Source organism: Pongo pygmaeus, chromosome 7, assembly GCF_028885625.2.
Source record: "Pongo pygmaeus isolate AG05252 chromosome 7, NHGRI_mPonPyg2-v2.0_pri, whole genome shotgun sequence".
In the NCBI taxonomy this organism is placed as follows: Eukaryota; Metazoa; Chordata; class Mammalia; order Primates; family Hominidae; genus Pongo; species Pongo pygmaeus.
In genome coordinates, this window is record NC_072380.2 from 81,768,536 (window position 1) to 81,783,529 (window position 14,994).

At 40.2% G+C, this 14,994-nt stretch overlaps 1 protein-coding gene across 25 annotated transcripts in view; it reads left to right on the forward strand.

Annotated features, from left to right (window-relative positions):
• Positions 1 to 14,604, forward strand: part of SULF1 (sulfatase 1) — a 191,504-nt gene extending 176,900 nt beyond the window's left edge. For 14 of the 25 annotated variants that reach the window (XM_054498561.2, XM_063668857.1, XM_054498556.2 and 11 more), the window contains one exon: positions 12,209 to 14,604. In XM_054498561.2, coding sequence (XP_054354536.1) covers positions 12,209 to 12,239 — 31 coding nt within the window. In that variant the 3' untranslated portion in view covers positions 12,240 to 14,604. Of the gene's footprint in view, positions 1 to 3,393; positions 3,522 to 12,208 lie in introns of those variants that run through there. The other 11 variants (XM_063668856.1, XM_063668855.1, XM_063668854.1 and 8 more) reach the window with 2 other exon arrangements.
• The last annotated feature ends 390 nt before the right edge of the window (positions 14,605 to 14,994 follow it).

A 14,994-nucleotide genomic window follows, 5' to 3' on the forward strand; every position in this document is an offset into this window, starting at 1 on the left:
CACTTCCCAATTTGAGGACCACTTGCTAACAGTATTACAACACTTACTATGGTCCAGCGCTCTTCTGAATGCTTTCATGTATTAATGTATTTAACCCTCTCGATAACTTTGTAAGGTCAGTACTATTATTATCCTCATTTTTTTTTTTTTTTAAGATGGAGTCTCACACTGTCGCCCGGGCTGGAGTGCCGTGGTGCCATCTTGGCTCACTGCAACCTCCATCTCCCAGGTTCAAGCAATTCTTCTTGCCTCAGCCTCCCAAGTAGCTGGGCTTACAGGCACCTGCCACCACACCCAGCTTATTATCCCCATTTTACAGATGAGAAAATTAAGCCACAGAGTGACTAAATAACTTCCCCAAGATTATACAGCTGATAAATGGTAAAATTCAAACCTAGCGAGTCTGGTTCTAGCTGTGCTGTTAATCTCTACACTATACTGATTCTCTTGGACAATTTATTTAACTTCTTTTATTATGGCCGAATTTTCTCATCTTTAAAAAGGTGATAATACATATACATAATAATACACAAGGATTTCATGAGATATTACCTGAAAAGTAAGCCCTGAATTCATATTATTGTATGACTGATGTTTGATAATAAATTTGAATAGTGAGAGAAAAATTGTATCAAAGAGCCCTGGATTTTTTTTTTTTTTTTTTTTTTTTTGAGGTGGAGTCTTGCTCTGTCACCCAGGCTGGAGTGCAGTGACACAATCTTGGCTCACTGCAACCTCCACCTCCCGGATTTAAGCAATTCCCCTGCCTCAGCCTCCCTAGTAGCTGGGACTACAGGCACAGACCACCATGCCTGGCTCATTTTTGTATTTTTAGTAGAGATGGGGTTTCACCATGTTGGTCAGGCTGGTCTCGAACTCCTGCTCAAGTGATCCTCCCACCTCAGCCTCCCAAAGTGCTGAGATTACAGGCATGAGCCACCGTGCCTGGCTGAGCCCTGGAATTTTGAAGGACATTTATCTTCACATTAATGGATGACAAAATTGCAGTTTTTAATGTCAATGCTATATTAATAAAGAGGAAAAGTTATGTGCATTTACCAATAAGTAGATATAATTAGCCATTAACCACACACAAGGTAGTCATCTATAAATGACATACATATTTATTTCTATTTTTAGACTATCTTTAGGGTTGAACATTAATTGGCTTTCATTTGTAAAATAAATAGCTATTCCTGCAATTCATCCATAAAATTAGAAATTTATGGTCTTCTGGTTGCTCTGCCTGTGGAGTAGCCATTTTTTATTCCTTTGCTTTCTTAATAAACTTGCTTTCACCTTACAAAAAAAAAAGAAACGGCTAGGCACAGTGGCTCACGCTTGTAATCACAGCACTTTGGGAGGCCGAGGTGGGCAGATCACCTGAGATCAGGAGTTCGAGACCAGCCTGACCAACATGGAGAAACCCCGTCTCTACTAAAAATACAAAATTACCCGGACGTGGTGGTGCATGCCTGTAATCCCAGCTACTCGGGAGGCTGAGACAGGAGAATGGCTTGAACCTGGGAGGCGGAGGTTGCAGTGAGCCAAGATCGTGCCATTGCACTCCAGCCTGGGCAACAAGAGTGATACTCTGTCTCAAAAAAGAAAGAAATTTATGGTATTTTTACTATGGCCAATTCTGATTTTGGTGTCCTGCTAGTATCAAAAAGCCAATTTACAATTTGCTTTTGGATACTAGCAGGACACCAAAATCAGAACCTCTGAAATTTCAAAGCCTAAATCAAATTCCATTTCAAGCTAAAACATATTATGTTTCAAGTAGCATGAAAATCACCCAAGATGAATACCAGTTTGGTCCAAATATTGGAAACCCTGTGCCTTCAGAAAAAAAAACAAAGAGCTCAGCAAAACATGGAAGGGCTTACGAGAAAGGAGCAGATATATTAACGCAGATACTCTGTTCGGGCTCTTCCCATCGTGAAGTTTAAATTAGTACCGTTAGAAATGAGACTTGGAAGAGAATAGCTATATTAATTAAAATATCCTGCCAGATAGCAACAAGCAACAAACTACATATAATGCTTTATGATTTTCTGATTGACCCATTGCTTGCTTCTTGAAACTGTAGACACCTGGCCTGGTGAAATTCAATTTGCTACAGAGCACAGGTACCCAGAATCAGATATAGATGATGCCATAATGGAGGGGTTCACACAACCCAGGGGAACGGCTAGAGAGGCTCTGTGGAGGGGATGAGAGCTCCTCTTGAAGGCTGAGAGCTGACTGGGCTAATGAGGCAGGGAAGTACATTCTAGAAATAAATACAAACACTGAGGAAGGAGAGAGCCTGGTACTTTCAGGACATTGCACTTGTTCCTGTGGCTGGTACAGAGGTGATGTGCCAAAGGGGAAGAGAAAGAGGCCAGAGAAGCTGCAGAAGTCAGCCTGTGTCTGCAGAAACAATCCCTTCTGCTTCTTATGACACCATCAACACCTGTTAATTATAACACTGCTCCAGGTAGAGTTAAAATTCCATGCATGCATGATCTCTTAAGTTACCCGTCTGTGGAATATAGCATGATGTAATTATGTGGTTAAGTTTTTAAAAGTAAGTAAGTGTCATCCAGAAAGAAATGTGACTTGGCTTGCGACCTAGGTATGTTCTTGAATTTCTCTTAGTGGATTCACGGCTTTTCTGTTTCCGGGATTGGGGAATAATTATCTGTAACGTGAAATCATCTACATTTATTCTGAAAATTCACCTGTCAGAATAAGCCTATCTATACCTTTTCTCCCTGAATAAAGAGCTTCCAAATGACCCAAGAAAAAGGTTTCCTTTTTTGAGCTGAAGACAGGCAGAAACCAGGAGACACATGGAAAATTTAAGTTCTAATGTCGAATAAATTTAACTTTCTATTTTGATATAACTTTACATTTACAGAAAGGTTGCAAGAGTAATTTCAAGAACCGTTACCCCATTTGCTTTATTGTTTTTTCTTGTTCTTTCACTCACTTTCTCCACATACCTTTTTTTCTGAATCATTTGCAAGTAATTTGCAAACATCATTCCCCTTTATATATAAATGCTTTAGGAGGTATTTCCTAAGAACAAAAATATTATCTTACATAACTGTTATGCATTTATCAAAATCAAGCAATTTAACATTGTTACAAAGCAATTGTCAAATCCACATTTCATGTTCAAATGTTAACAATTGTCCCAATAATGCCATATTCATCATTTTTTGCTTTTCTGGCCTGGGATCCAATCCAGAATCACACATTGCAGGAAACTCACCTCTTTTTAGAGTATCCTTTTATCTGGAACAGTTCCCCAACTTCTCATTATCAGTCATAATATTTTAAAGAGTACATGCCAGTTGTCTTGTAAAATGTCCCTCTGTTGAGGTTTGTCTGATGTTTCATCAGGGTTGAACTGAAGCTGTCGATTTTCGTCAGGAATACCACATATTGTGCTCCCGGGATATCTTATCAGGAGCTGCATGACATCTTGGTGGTATTACCTTTGATTACTTGGCAAAGGTGGAGTTTGCTAGGTAAAGCCACTATAATTTTTTTCTTTTTTAATTAATAAGTAATTCATCTACTAGCTTTTAAGGATTCATTTCTGCCTGAATCATTTGCTGTTACAATGATGGCTGCAAATGATGATTTCTCCCACTCTGTAATTCCTCCTGCTTGCTTTTTTTTTTTTTTTTTTTTTTCTGAGACACGGTCTTGCTCTGTCACCCAGGCTGGAGTACAGTGGTGCAATCTTGGCTTACTGCAGCCTTGACCTCCCAGGCTCAAGGGATCCTGCCACCTCAGCCTCCCAAGTAGCTGGGATTACAAGCGCATGCCACCACACTCAGCTAGTTTTTTAAAATTTTTTTTGTAGAGACAAGGTCTCACTATATTGCCCAGGCTAGTCTCAAACTCCTGGGCTCAAGCGATTCTCCCATCTTTCAACCTCCCGAATTGCTGGGATTACAGTCATGAGCCACCGTGCCTGGGTCCTCCTGCATTTCTTAGGTAGTGATTGTACTGTAAAGAAGAGATTTCCCAGCCAGATATGGAGGCTCACACCTGTAATCCCAGCACTTTGGAAGGCCGAGGTGGGAGGAATACGTGCTTGAGCTCAGAAGTTCAAGACTGGCCTGAGCAGCATAGCAAGACCTTATCTCTACTAAAAATACAACATTTAAAAAATTAGCTGGGCATAGTCCCAGCACCTGTAGTCCCAGTTACTCAGAGGCAGAGCTTGCAGTGAGCTGAGATAGCACCACTACATTCCAACCTGGATGACAGAGCCAGACCCTGTTTCAAAAATCTGAAAGAAGAGATTTTCCTCCTCTCCCGTGTATTTATTTCTATCAGTATGGACTCAGATTCTCAGTTTATACCATGGATATTCTCTTGCTATCATTATTTATTTTGATGATGTGAAAGTGTCTTAGATTTGGCCACTGGTGTCCCTGCACCTGGGTTCCATGTACTTTTGAAGCATTCTCATCATTTTTTGACCACCTCATTGCTTTCTGGCCTAAAAGCATGTTCCAGGTTCATCTTGCATTTTTGCCACTCCACATCTGGAAACAGCCATTTCTCCAAAGGGCCCCAGTTTCTTTTAAAGGGGAATGGCATTTGAACACCAAGATCTGGGTCTGAGGTGTATAAAATTGCTGCTGAGGTGTCTTGGCATATAGATCCTTTTGATGGATAGAGCTAAGAGACACACTGGCATCTATCAACATCTATTCTTTTTTTTCTTTTTTCTTTTTTTTATTTTTTTTTTGAGACAGAGTTTTGCTCTGTCTCCCAAGCTGGAGTGCAGTGGCACGATCTTGGCTCACTGTAACCTCTACCTTCTGGGTTCAAGCGATTCTTCTGCCTCCCCTCCCGAGTAGCTGGGATTACAGGCACCTGCCACCATGCCCAGCTAATTTTTGTATTTTTAGTAGAGATGGGGTTTCACCACGTTGGCCAGGCTGGTCTTGAACTCCTGACCTCAGGTGATCCACCCACCTCGGCCTTCCAGAGTGCTAGGATTACAGGCATGAGCCACTGCACCCAGCCTCGACGTCTATTCTTGTACCTACAGATATGTAGAGATATGTCTAATTGAGTGACCTAATGCTTCCAATATAATGTTACCCTGCTCCTGATTTCAATTAAAATGCTTTTAGAGTTTCTGTATTAAATAAGAGGCAAGCTTTAGGACTGAGTTATATATACTTTTATCATATTAAGGAAATAGCCATCAGTTCTTTTTTTTAGTGCTTTTATCTTTAATGAACGTTGAATTTGTCAAAAAGCTTTTTTTAGCATCTATGAAGATGCTCAGATAATTATTCTCTTTAGATCTATTAAATTATTATTGTGTATTATATTAATAGATTTGGTAAGAATGAATCCTTTCATTCCTGAAATAAATTCCACTGGGTCATTGTGTGTTGCTTTCGTAATATTGAATTCTGTTCACTAATATTTTATTTAAGATTTTTGTATCGTATTTTTAAATGATACCAGTCTGTGATTTCATTTTTGTTTTTACTAGCATTATCTCTTAGACATTATATTAGTTTCTTATTACTGCTGTAATAAATTACCACTGTGCCTTTAAAACAACACAAATTTATTCTCTCGTGTTTCTAAGGATCAGAAATTCGAAATGAATCTTACTGGGCTGAAATCTTCTGGGGGCTCAAGGCGAGAATGTCCTTGCTTTTTCCAGTTTCTAAAGGCTGCCTGCACTCCTCATTCATGGTCTCTTCCGCCATCTTCAAATACAAAAATGTAGCCAATCTTCAAATCAGTCTCTCCCACAACCGGCACCTTCCTCTGTTTTCTGGGGTCACAGCTCCTTCTCTACCCCTCCTTCCTACCACCTCCCTTTCCTTTATAAGGACTCTTGAGATCCCACTGGCCCCACCTGGATGCTCCAGGATACTCCCCCGCCCCAATCTCAGGATCCATGACTTAGTCACATTCACAGAGTCCCTTTGGCCAGGTAAAGGAACTTGTCCATAGTTTCCAGGAATTTGGATGTGGACATCTTTGCCGGGTGGAGTCCACTATTCTGCCTATCGCAGCTATCAATGTTATCCTTGCTTCGTAAAAAGAGTTTGGAAGTTTTCTTGAGTTATCTGCTCTAGAACAGTCTATTAGGATTTGCTTTTCATTGAAGATTTGGTAAACTTCTCCTGTGAAAGTCTATAGACCTGATGCGTCTTTGCAGAGTGGTTCTTTGGGCTTGCTTTTTCTTCTATGGAAACTGTTCTATTTAAGCTTTCTATCTATATTGGGTTGTTAAATCAAGTTTAGCCTAAATCTGCCTCCTCACATATTTTAAGTTCAGCCTAAAGGTTTCTCTGTACATCGTGAACTATAACCTAGATAGAGTTGTATACAGACTGTAGCCTACTCTTGTGCCCATCACTGAGTTTTGGCCCATCAAAGGTGGCCAACTGCTCAAACTCTGTTCAAATAAGGCAAACGCTGAGCTGTAACCAATCTGGCTGCTTCTGTACTTCACTTTTGTTTTCTGTCCGTCGCTTTTCTTTTTCTGTCCATACATCTTCTTCCACCACGCAGCTGCGTTGGAGTCTCTGAGTGTACTCTGGCTTGGGAGGCTGCCAGATTTGCAAATCGTTCTTTGCTCAATTAAACTCTGTTAAACTTAATTCAGCTAAGGTTTTTCTTTTAACAGCGTCAATTTCGGCAAACTATTTTCCTGAGCAACTATGTTTCATCTAGGTTTTCAAATTTGTTCTCACCGAGGTCTGCAAAGTAGTCTCTTGTTTTTATTTATTTTTTTTTTTGAGATGGGGTTTCCCTCTGTCACCCAGGCTGGAGTATAGTAGCAATCATGGCTCACTGCAGCCTCAGCCTGCTGGGTTCCAGTGATCCTCCCACCTCAGCCTTCTGAGTAACTGGGACTACAGGCGTGCGCCACCACACTCAGCTAATTTTTTAATTTTTATTAGAGGTGAGTTCTTGCTGTGGTGCCCAGGCTGCTGTTAAACTCCTGGGCTCACGCAGTCCTCCCATCTCAGCCTCCCAGAGTGCTGGGATTACAGGCCTGAGCCACATCTCTTGTGTTTTTAATTTTGTATATTTCAATGATTTTTAAAATATTTACCAGTTTATTATAAAGGATATTATAAGAAATGCAAATAAATAGCCAGACAAAGAGGTATATAGGCTAAGGTCCAGACGGGTCCCAAACGCAGAAGCTTCTGTCCTTGAGTTCGAAGTGTGCTACCCTCACGGCATGTGGTTGCATTCACCAACTGGAAATCTCTCTGAACCCTGTTATCGTTTAAGGTTTTTAATGAGGTTCCATTACATAAGCATGATTGATTGCATCATTGGCCATTGGTAGTTAACTCAATCTCCAGGCCCCTGTCCGCTCCACAGAGGTCTGAGAGTCCCAACTCTCTAATCATGTGGAAGTCTTTCTGATGATCAGCCCAGCTCCCAACCTAGAGCTGTCTAGGGTACCCTAGCCATCTCCTCAGCATATGAAAGACACTCTTATCTCCCTGGAGATTGCAAGGGCATTAGGATCTCTGTGAAATGGGGGTAGACCAAATACATTTTTCTTATTATGCCCTAGTCCCCTGGCCATGAACCCCTTAGTGAGAAGATTATAAAAGTCAAAAGATGTTGGCACATTCCTAGAATTCCATTCAGCCATCAATAATTAGTCCAGTCTATCACTCTGTCATATGAAAATACCGCCTAGGGCAAGGCCATTCAGGTTTGCCAGCTTCTGTTGGATCTTGCCAGGAGTGGCTTAGCAATATATGACCTCACCCTTTTAGGAGTCTGGTATAATGGAGCTAAGAGACAATGTCATCTCCTGTTCTGAGCCTTTTTCAAGCTGTTAATGTAATATTGAATTTCTCTCATGACTCATGACATAACCCATTTCTTCATTCCTTCAGCCTCAGTTACTATTCCTCCATCTCTCCATTTATGACCAAAGTTTTCCACCTTTGGAAGAGACATTAGATTCAGCCACTGTGCTGCTCTAGACTTCAGTCAGCAATACTAGTCTAGTATTATCACTAGACTACCAATAATAGGCTAGCAAGTACCTCTTGCTCAGTCTGCTCCCATTCAAATAGAGTAAGTTTATATAGGTGTAGAACTAATGAGCTGTTTTTAACCACCAGGCAATATACCTGCATTCCCTGTTAACCCCAATTTTGCCAGATGGGGTGAAGGCACAACCTGCCCTATCAGGCCCTTAGGAATTCTTACATCGTTTTAAAGTATAATTAGGGTATTTTTTTGCTTAGGAAACATCCCTGCTTCCAACACCAGCAGTTGCATCTCTGCATCAGGTATAAAAAAGAAAGTTGAAGTGTTGTGCAGAAGACTTGCATCATCACACCAGCATCGTCTCCTGCCTCCTCTCTTCGTATCCCCCTGCAAAGCAGAGAAATCTGTCCAGTGGGGGACCCTCCTTTAACCCCTCATGTTGAGTGTGAAGGTGTGTAAGCCAGCCTTCAGTGCTTTTGTCTCCCCCCATTTTAGACAGCAAATGTTTCAATTGCCCATTCCTTCCTGTTCTTATGGAACTGTTACTCTAAGGATAGTGTGCACCATTATACGTCCATTTGATATGAGCTGTCTTTGCTCACTTTTGGACATTGTGGGCTATAAAATGTGTCCTTTCATCTGAAGAAATGTAACTTGGTGGTCCAAATTAGTACAGTATTTTCTGTTCCTATCCTGTAATAATATTTTAAGCATTTGCATTGCATTTAAGTAGATGCAATGCTTAAAATGGGTCTACAAAGCCCAGCCTGGGGTAAGTGTCTATTTCTGTTAAGACCCTGGTCTAGCCCCTCGGGGCTACTGGCATTGGTTGCTCCCATGTAATCCACTTAACAGCTATGTGTGGGGTGCCTACCCCAGGGGAATCTGCCCCATAGCCGTCTGCAGTCTCTGACTCTCTTTTTGGCATTATATGTCTGAGAGTGCAAGAGGAATAGGTCCAGACTTAGCCCATCTCTGCATGGCTGCACACCACCCCCTATACCCACTCATTTTATGAACCCCAGTGGCTACCACAAGGGAGCACACCAAAAGATCCACTTGATGGTTCCAGTAATACTCCAATACATATTCTTATTTATTCTTGCTCCCTTGGACTGATACCACCTATTGTGTTTCTATATATTTCTCATTGCATCTTCTATAATTTCTTCTTTATCAAGATAGTTGCTCTTTTGGTAATTGTCTTTGTACTTACACATTTTTAATGCCCTTAATCCCTGTTTTGTGTTTTTTCTTTTTGGGTATTTTTAATAGAGACGGGGTTTCACCATGTTGACCAGGCTGGTCTCGAACTCCTGACCTCAAGTGATTCACCCGCCTCATCCTCCCCAAACTACTGGGATTAGAGGCATGAGGCACCATGTCAGGCCTAAATCCCTGTTATCTTATTTATCTCATTAGACAGTTTCATTATCTCATTAGACAGTTTTTAATGGCCTTCTTTCACTCCCCACTATTATCTGAATCATACTGAATGAACTTATTCTCTTTGGTCTGTGCTCCCTCTCACATTTTCAGTTGCATTATTTCTAGCGTGTCATATAAAATGCATATATTATTTTTTCACACCTCTTCTACCTTTATTTTTATCCTAGATCTAATAAATCTATTAAATGTGTATCCTCTATATTTTTGCTTCAGTGTCCCCAGTGATTTCTTGGACAAACGAGTCACAGCCTCTGGAAGATTGCTGAAGAAGAGTTGATGTGCACAGTATCCCCTGCATTCTTATGAGTTTCAAACTGTTCCTTTATAGCCTTGATACTTGAAGGAGATCTGGACTGGATATGAGATGCTAGGTTCATATTTTAATTTCTGATTTCAGATGGCTTTTCCATCCTCAGATGCTTGATTGAGAACATTTAATTCACACAGCACTGGTGTGTTGTGGTTTTCTGCACTTTATAGTTTGTTTCGCCAGGGGCATTTTCTTAAAGTGGTTTTTTAAATTCTTGTTTTCCACTTTATTTTTGTTGTTGTTGTTGTTGTTTATTTTATTTTTTTAAGTTCTGGGATACATGTGCAGGATGTGCAGGTTTGTTACATAGGTAAATGTGTACTATGGTGGTTTGCTGCACCTATCAACCCATCACCTAGGTATTAAGCCCAGCATGCATTAGCTATTTTCCCTGATGCTCTCTTTCTCCCGACAACCCCACAACAGGCCCCAGTGTTAGATCGTTCCCCTTCCTGTGTCCGTGTGTTCTCAATGTTAAGCTCCCACTTATAAGTGAGAACATGCAGTGTTTGGTTTTCTGTTCTTGTGTTAGTTTGCTGAAGATAATGGCTTCCAGCTTCATCCATGTCCCTGCAAAGGAAATGATCTCATTCCTTTTTATGGCTGCATAGTATTCCATGGTATATAAGTACCACATTTTCTTTATCCAGTCTATCACTGATGGGCATTTGGGTTGATTCCACGTCTTTGCTATTGTGAATAGTGCTGCAGTGAACATACGCGTGCATGTCTTTATAATAGAATGATTTATATTCCTTCGAGTACATACCCAGTAATGGGATTGCTGGGTCAAATGGTATTTCTGGTTCTAAATCTTTGAGGAATCACCACACTGTCTTCCACAATGGTTGAACTAATTTACACTTCCACCAACAGTGTGAAAGCGTTCCTACTTCTCTGCAACCTTGCCAGCATCTGTTGTTTCTTGACATTTTAATAATCACCATTCTGACTGGCATGAGATGGTATCTCATTGTTCTACTTTCTTTTGTAGTAATTTGATATAGATTTAGGTTCTTTTATTTCATGGATTTATAGTATTTACGAGCCTCCTAGTTTAAGAGAATTCTTTTCTGTGAGTGTAACTAAGTATACTTCCTCTTTACCTTTTTATTTTATTATTATTTGGGAGTGAAAGTGAGAGAGGTTGTGTGTCTTCCAACTTTTCGTATCTCTTTTTCCTTGCAGGACCTGAGATTTCCCATCTTTTGCTTCCTCCTTGTTTTACCACCCAGTTTCCAATGGGTGTTTCTCCCTTCTCTCTTCCTTTGTGTCCTTTTCTGCCCAAAGCAATGCCTCCCAGACTGCTGCCTTGAATCGTGCACAGGCACAAGGCTGAGACTTAGGGGTCCCATCCTCACTGTCAGTGCTGTGGCTCACCAGGAATCTTTACAGTATTTTATGCAAAAGATTGACGTTCTTTCCACCAACAGCCTCCAATCAATCTTTGACTCCACTGACACTTCCCTCTTCTCTCTTCCATACTGTTTTCCCAGAGCTTGTGGCCACAGTGTGACATTCAGCTCTGCTGGGATTTGGTGTTAACTTTTTTTATTTACAGGTGATCTGAAGATTGTAGGATTCTCTATCTTCTAGCTACACTGAGGTTGTGGGTTTGGTTAGTTTTGCTTATTCTTCTTGCTGGTCTGTATGGCTTTATGGGTGGTCATTGCACTCATCTAGGCCACCTCTTTCCAAATGGTACTTAGGCACAACTAGAGAACACGTGTTATTTTCTGCAGGGCTACAGTCATCCTGGAGATGTAGAAAGATCTGAGAGAGAGAAAGCTGGTGCCTTCTTTGCATATGAGAAAGTCATTCAGTTATCTAAGGCACACATTTATCTAGGACATAGAACTTTCAGGGCAAAAACAACAATCAAAGAAATAAATCCAGGCATTTGATTTGAAGCGCTTAATTGCATTCAGATTTGCTTTTATACTGAGTGTTAGGGAATATAAAATAAAAATATCATCCTAAGCATTGCCTATTACATTCAAAGACTTTCAAATTTGTCATTCACCCAGCAACCTTATAAGTAGTAATGATTTTATCATACAACTATTTCTACACTTGGCAGATGAGGGAGCAAGACTCAGAGGGACTCACTCACATGCTTTTCTGGTTGCAAAGTTGATTTGAGTGGGGCCAGGAGTGAAACCCAAATCTCCTGGCTGAAAGGACTGTACCATTTTCAGCACTAACCATGCTTAGTCGTAGATGTTTTCACGAATGTGATCTTTTTTTTTCCCCCAATTTTCTGTTGTTTAATCACCTGTAACCTAAGGCCACTCTGTGATAAATGACTAGGGGAAAATGCTTTTGAGTGTCATACTTTTCATTGATTAACTCTGTAAAAACAATGTAAGTTGCTTGTCCAGATAAGTAGAAAGCCTTTTCTCCACTAATGATTCACCTTCTTCTCTCTTTTCACAGAGGACAGTTATGGGATGGATGGGAAGGTTAATCAGGCCCATCTCACTGCAGACATCAACTGGCAAGGCCTAGAGGAGATGCACAGTGTGAATGAAAACATCTATGAGTACAGACAAAACTACAGACTTAGTCTGGTGGACTGGACTAATTACTTGAAGGATGTAGATAGAGTATTTGCACTGCTGAAGAGTCACTATGAGCAAAATAAAACAAATAAGACTCAAACTGCTCAAAGTGACGGCTTCCTGGTTGTCTCTGCTGAGCGCGCTGTGTCAGTGGAGATGGCCTCTGCTGACTTAGATGAAGACCCAAGGCATACGGTTGGGAAAACACCTCATTTGACCTTGCCAGCCGACCTTCGAACCCTGCATTTGAACCGACCAACATTAAGTCCAGAGAGTAAACTTGAATGGAATAACGACATTCCAGAAGTTAATCGTTTGAATTCTGAACACTGGAGAAAAACTGAAAAATGGATGGGGCATGAAGGGACCAATCATCTGGAAACCGATTTCAGTGGCGATGGCATGACAGAGCTAGAGCTGAGGCCCAGCCCCAGGCTGCAGCCCATTCGCAGGCACCCGAAAGAACTTCCCCAGGATGGTGGTCCTGGAAAGGACATTTTTGAAGATCAGCTATATCTTCCTGCGCATTCCGATCCGCATTCAGTTCATCAAATGTTCACCATGGCCACCGCAGAACACCCAAGTAATTCCAGCATAGTGGGGAAGATGTTGACCAAGGTGGAGAAAAATCACGAAAATGAGAAGTCACAGCACCTAGAAGGCAGCGCCTCCTCTTCACTCTCCTCTGATTAGATGAAATTGTTACCTTACCCTAAATACAGTATTTCTTTTTAACTTTTTTATCTGTAAACTAATAAAGGTAATCATAGCCACCAACATTCCAAGCTACCCTGGGTACCTTTGTGCAGTAGAAGCTAGTGAGCATGTGGGCAAGCAGTGTGCACATGGAGACTCATCGTTATAATTTACTATCTGCCAAGAGTAGAAAGAAAGGCTGGGGATATTTGGGTTGGTTTGGTTTTGATTTTTTGCTTGTTTGTTTGTTTTGTACTAAAACAGTGTTATCTTTTGAATATCGTAGGGACATAAGTATATACATGTTATCAAATCAAGATGGCTAGAATGGTGCCTTTCTGAGTGTCTAAAACTTGACACCCCTGGTATATCTTTCAACACACTTCCACTGCCTGCGTAATGAAGTTTTGATTCATTTTTAACCACTGGAATTTTTCAATGTCGTCGTTTTCAGTTAGATGATTTTGCACTTTGAGATTAAAATGCCATGTCTATTTGATTAGTCTTATTTTTTTATTTTTACAGGCTTCTCAGTCTCACTGTTGGCTGTCATTGTGACAAAGTCAAATAAACCCCCCAGGACGACACACAGTATGGATCACATATTGTTTGACATTAAGCTTTTGCCAGAAAATGTTGCATGTGTTTTACCTCGACTTGCTAAAATCGATTAGCAGAAAGGCATGGCTAATAACATTGGTGGTGAAAATAAATAAATAAGTAAACAAAATGAAGATTGCCTGCTCTCTCTGTGCCTAGCCTCAAAGCGTTCATCATATATCATACCTTTAAGATTGCTATATTTTGGGTTATTTTCTTGACAGGAGAAAAAGATCTAAAGGCCTTTTATTTTCATCTTTATTTGGTTTTCTTGGCATGGCTAAGAAGCTTAAATGTTGACAAAATATGATTAGTTTTGAACTTAACACCAATAACTTCTCATGAATGTTCCACAATTTCAACATACCACAAGGGAAGTTAATTTCTTAACATTGTGTTCTATGATTATTTGTAAGGCCTTCACCAAGTTCTGATATATTTTAAAGACATAGTTCAAAATTGCTTTTGAAAATCTGTATTCTTGAAAATATTCTTGTTGTGTATTAGGTTTTTAAATACCAGCTAAAGGATTACCTCACTGAGTCATCACTACCCTTCTATTCAGCTTCCCAAGATGATGTGTTTTTGCTTACCCTAAGAGAGGTTTTCTTCTTATTTTTAGATAATTCAAGTGCTTAGATAAATTATGTTTTCTTTAAGTGTTTATGGTAAACTCTTTTAAAGAAAATTTAATATGTTATAGCTGAATCTTTTTGGTAACTTTAAATCTTTATCATAGACTCTGTACATATGTTCAAATTAGCTGCTTACCTGATGTGTGTATCATCGGTGGGATGACAGAACAAACATATTTATGATCATGAATGATGTGCTTTGTAAAAAGATTTCAAGTTATTAGGAAGCATACTCTGTTTTTTAATCATGTATAATATTCCATGATACTTTTATAGAACAATTCTGGCTTCAGGAAAGTCTAGAAGCAATATTTCTTCAAATAAAAGGTGTTTAAACTTTTTTCTGTTTCAGAGAAATGAACTTAACCAAGTTTTTGTGGTACACCCATTTCTTGCAAATAAAATTGAGTCCTGATCTCTATTTACATGATTGAATACTAACCAAACTTATAAAACAGAGCTGAAGTCAGTGTGTTATAGAACATTCTCAGATTAATGACTTCACCACAGATTTACCTCATTGCTGTCTTGAGGGAGGCAGCAGAGGCAGCGCCGAGGTATCTTTCCCGGAAGGCAACCTAGATGGTCACAAAGGGCCAGCACTTGGTTTAATGCTCTGATGTCACCGCCTTGAAATCCTTAATAATTTTTTAACAAGGGACCCCACATTTTCATTTTTCACGGGGGCCCTGCAAATTAGGTCTGGGCAGAACCAAAAATGGTTCTGGGC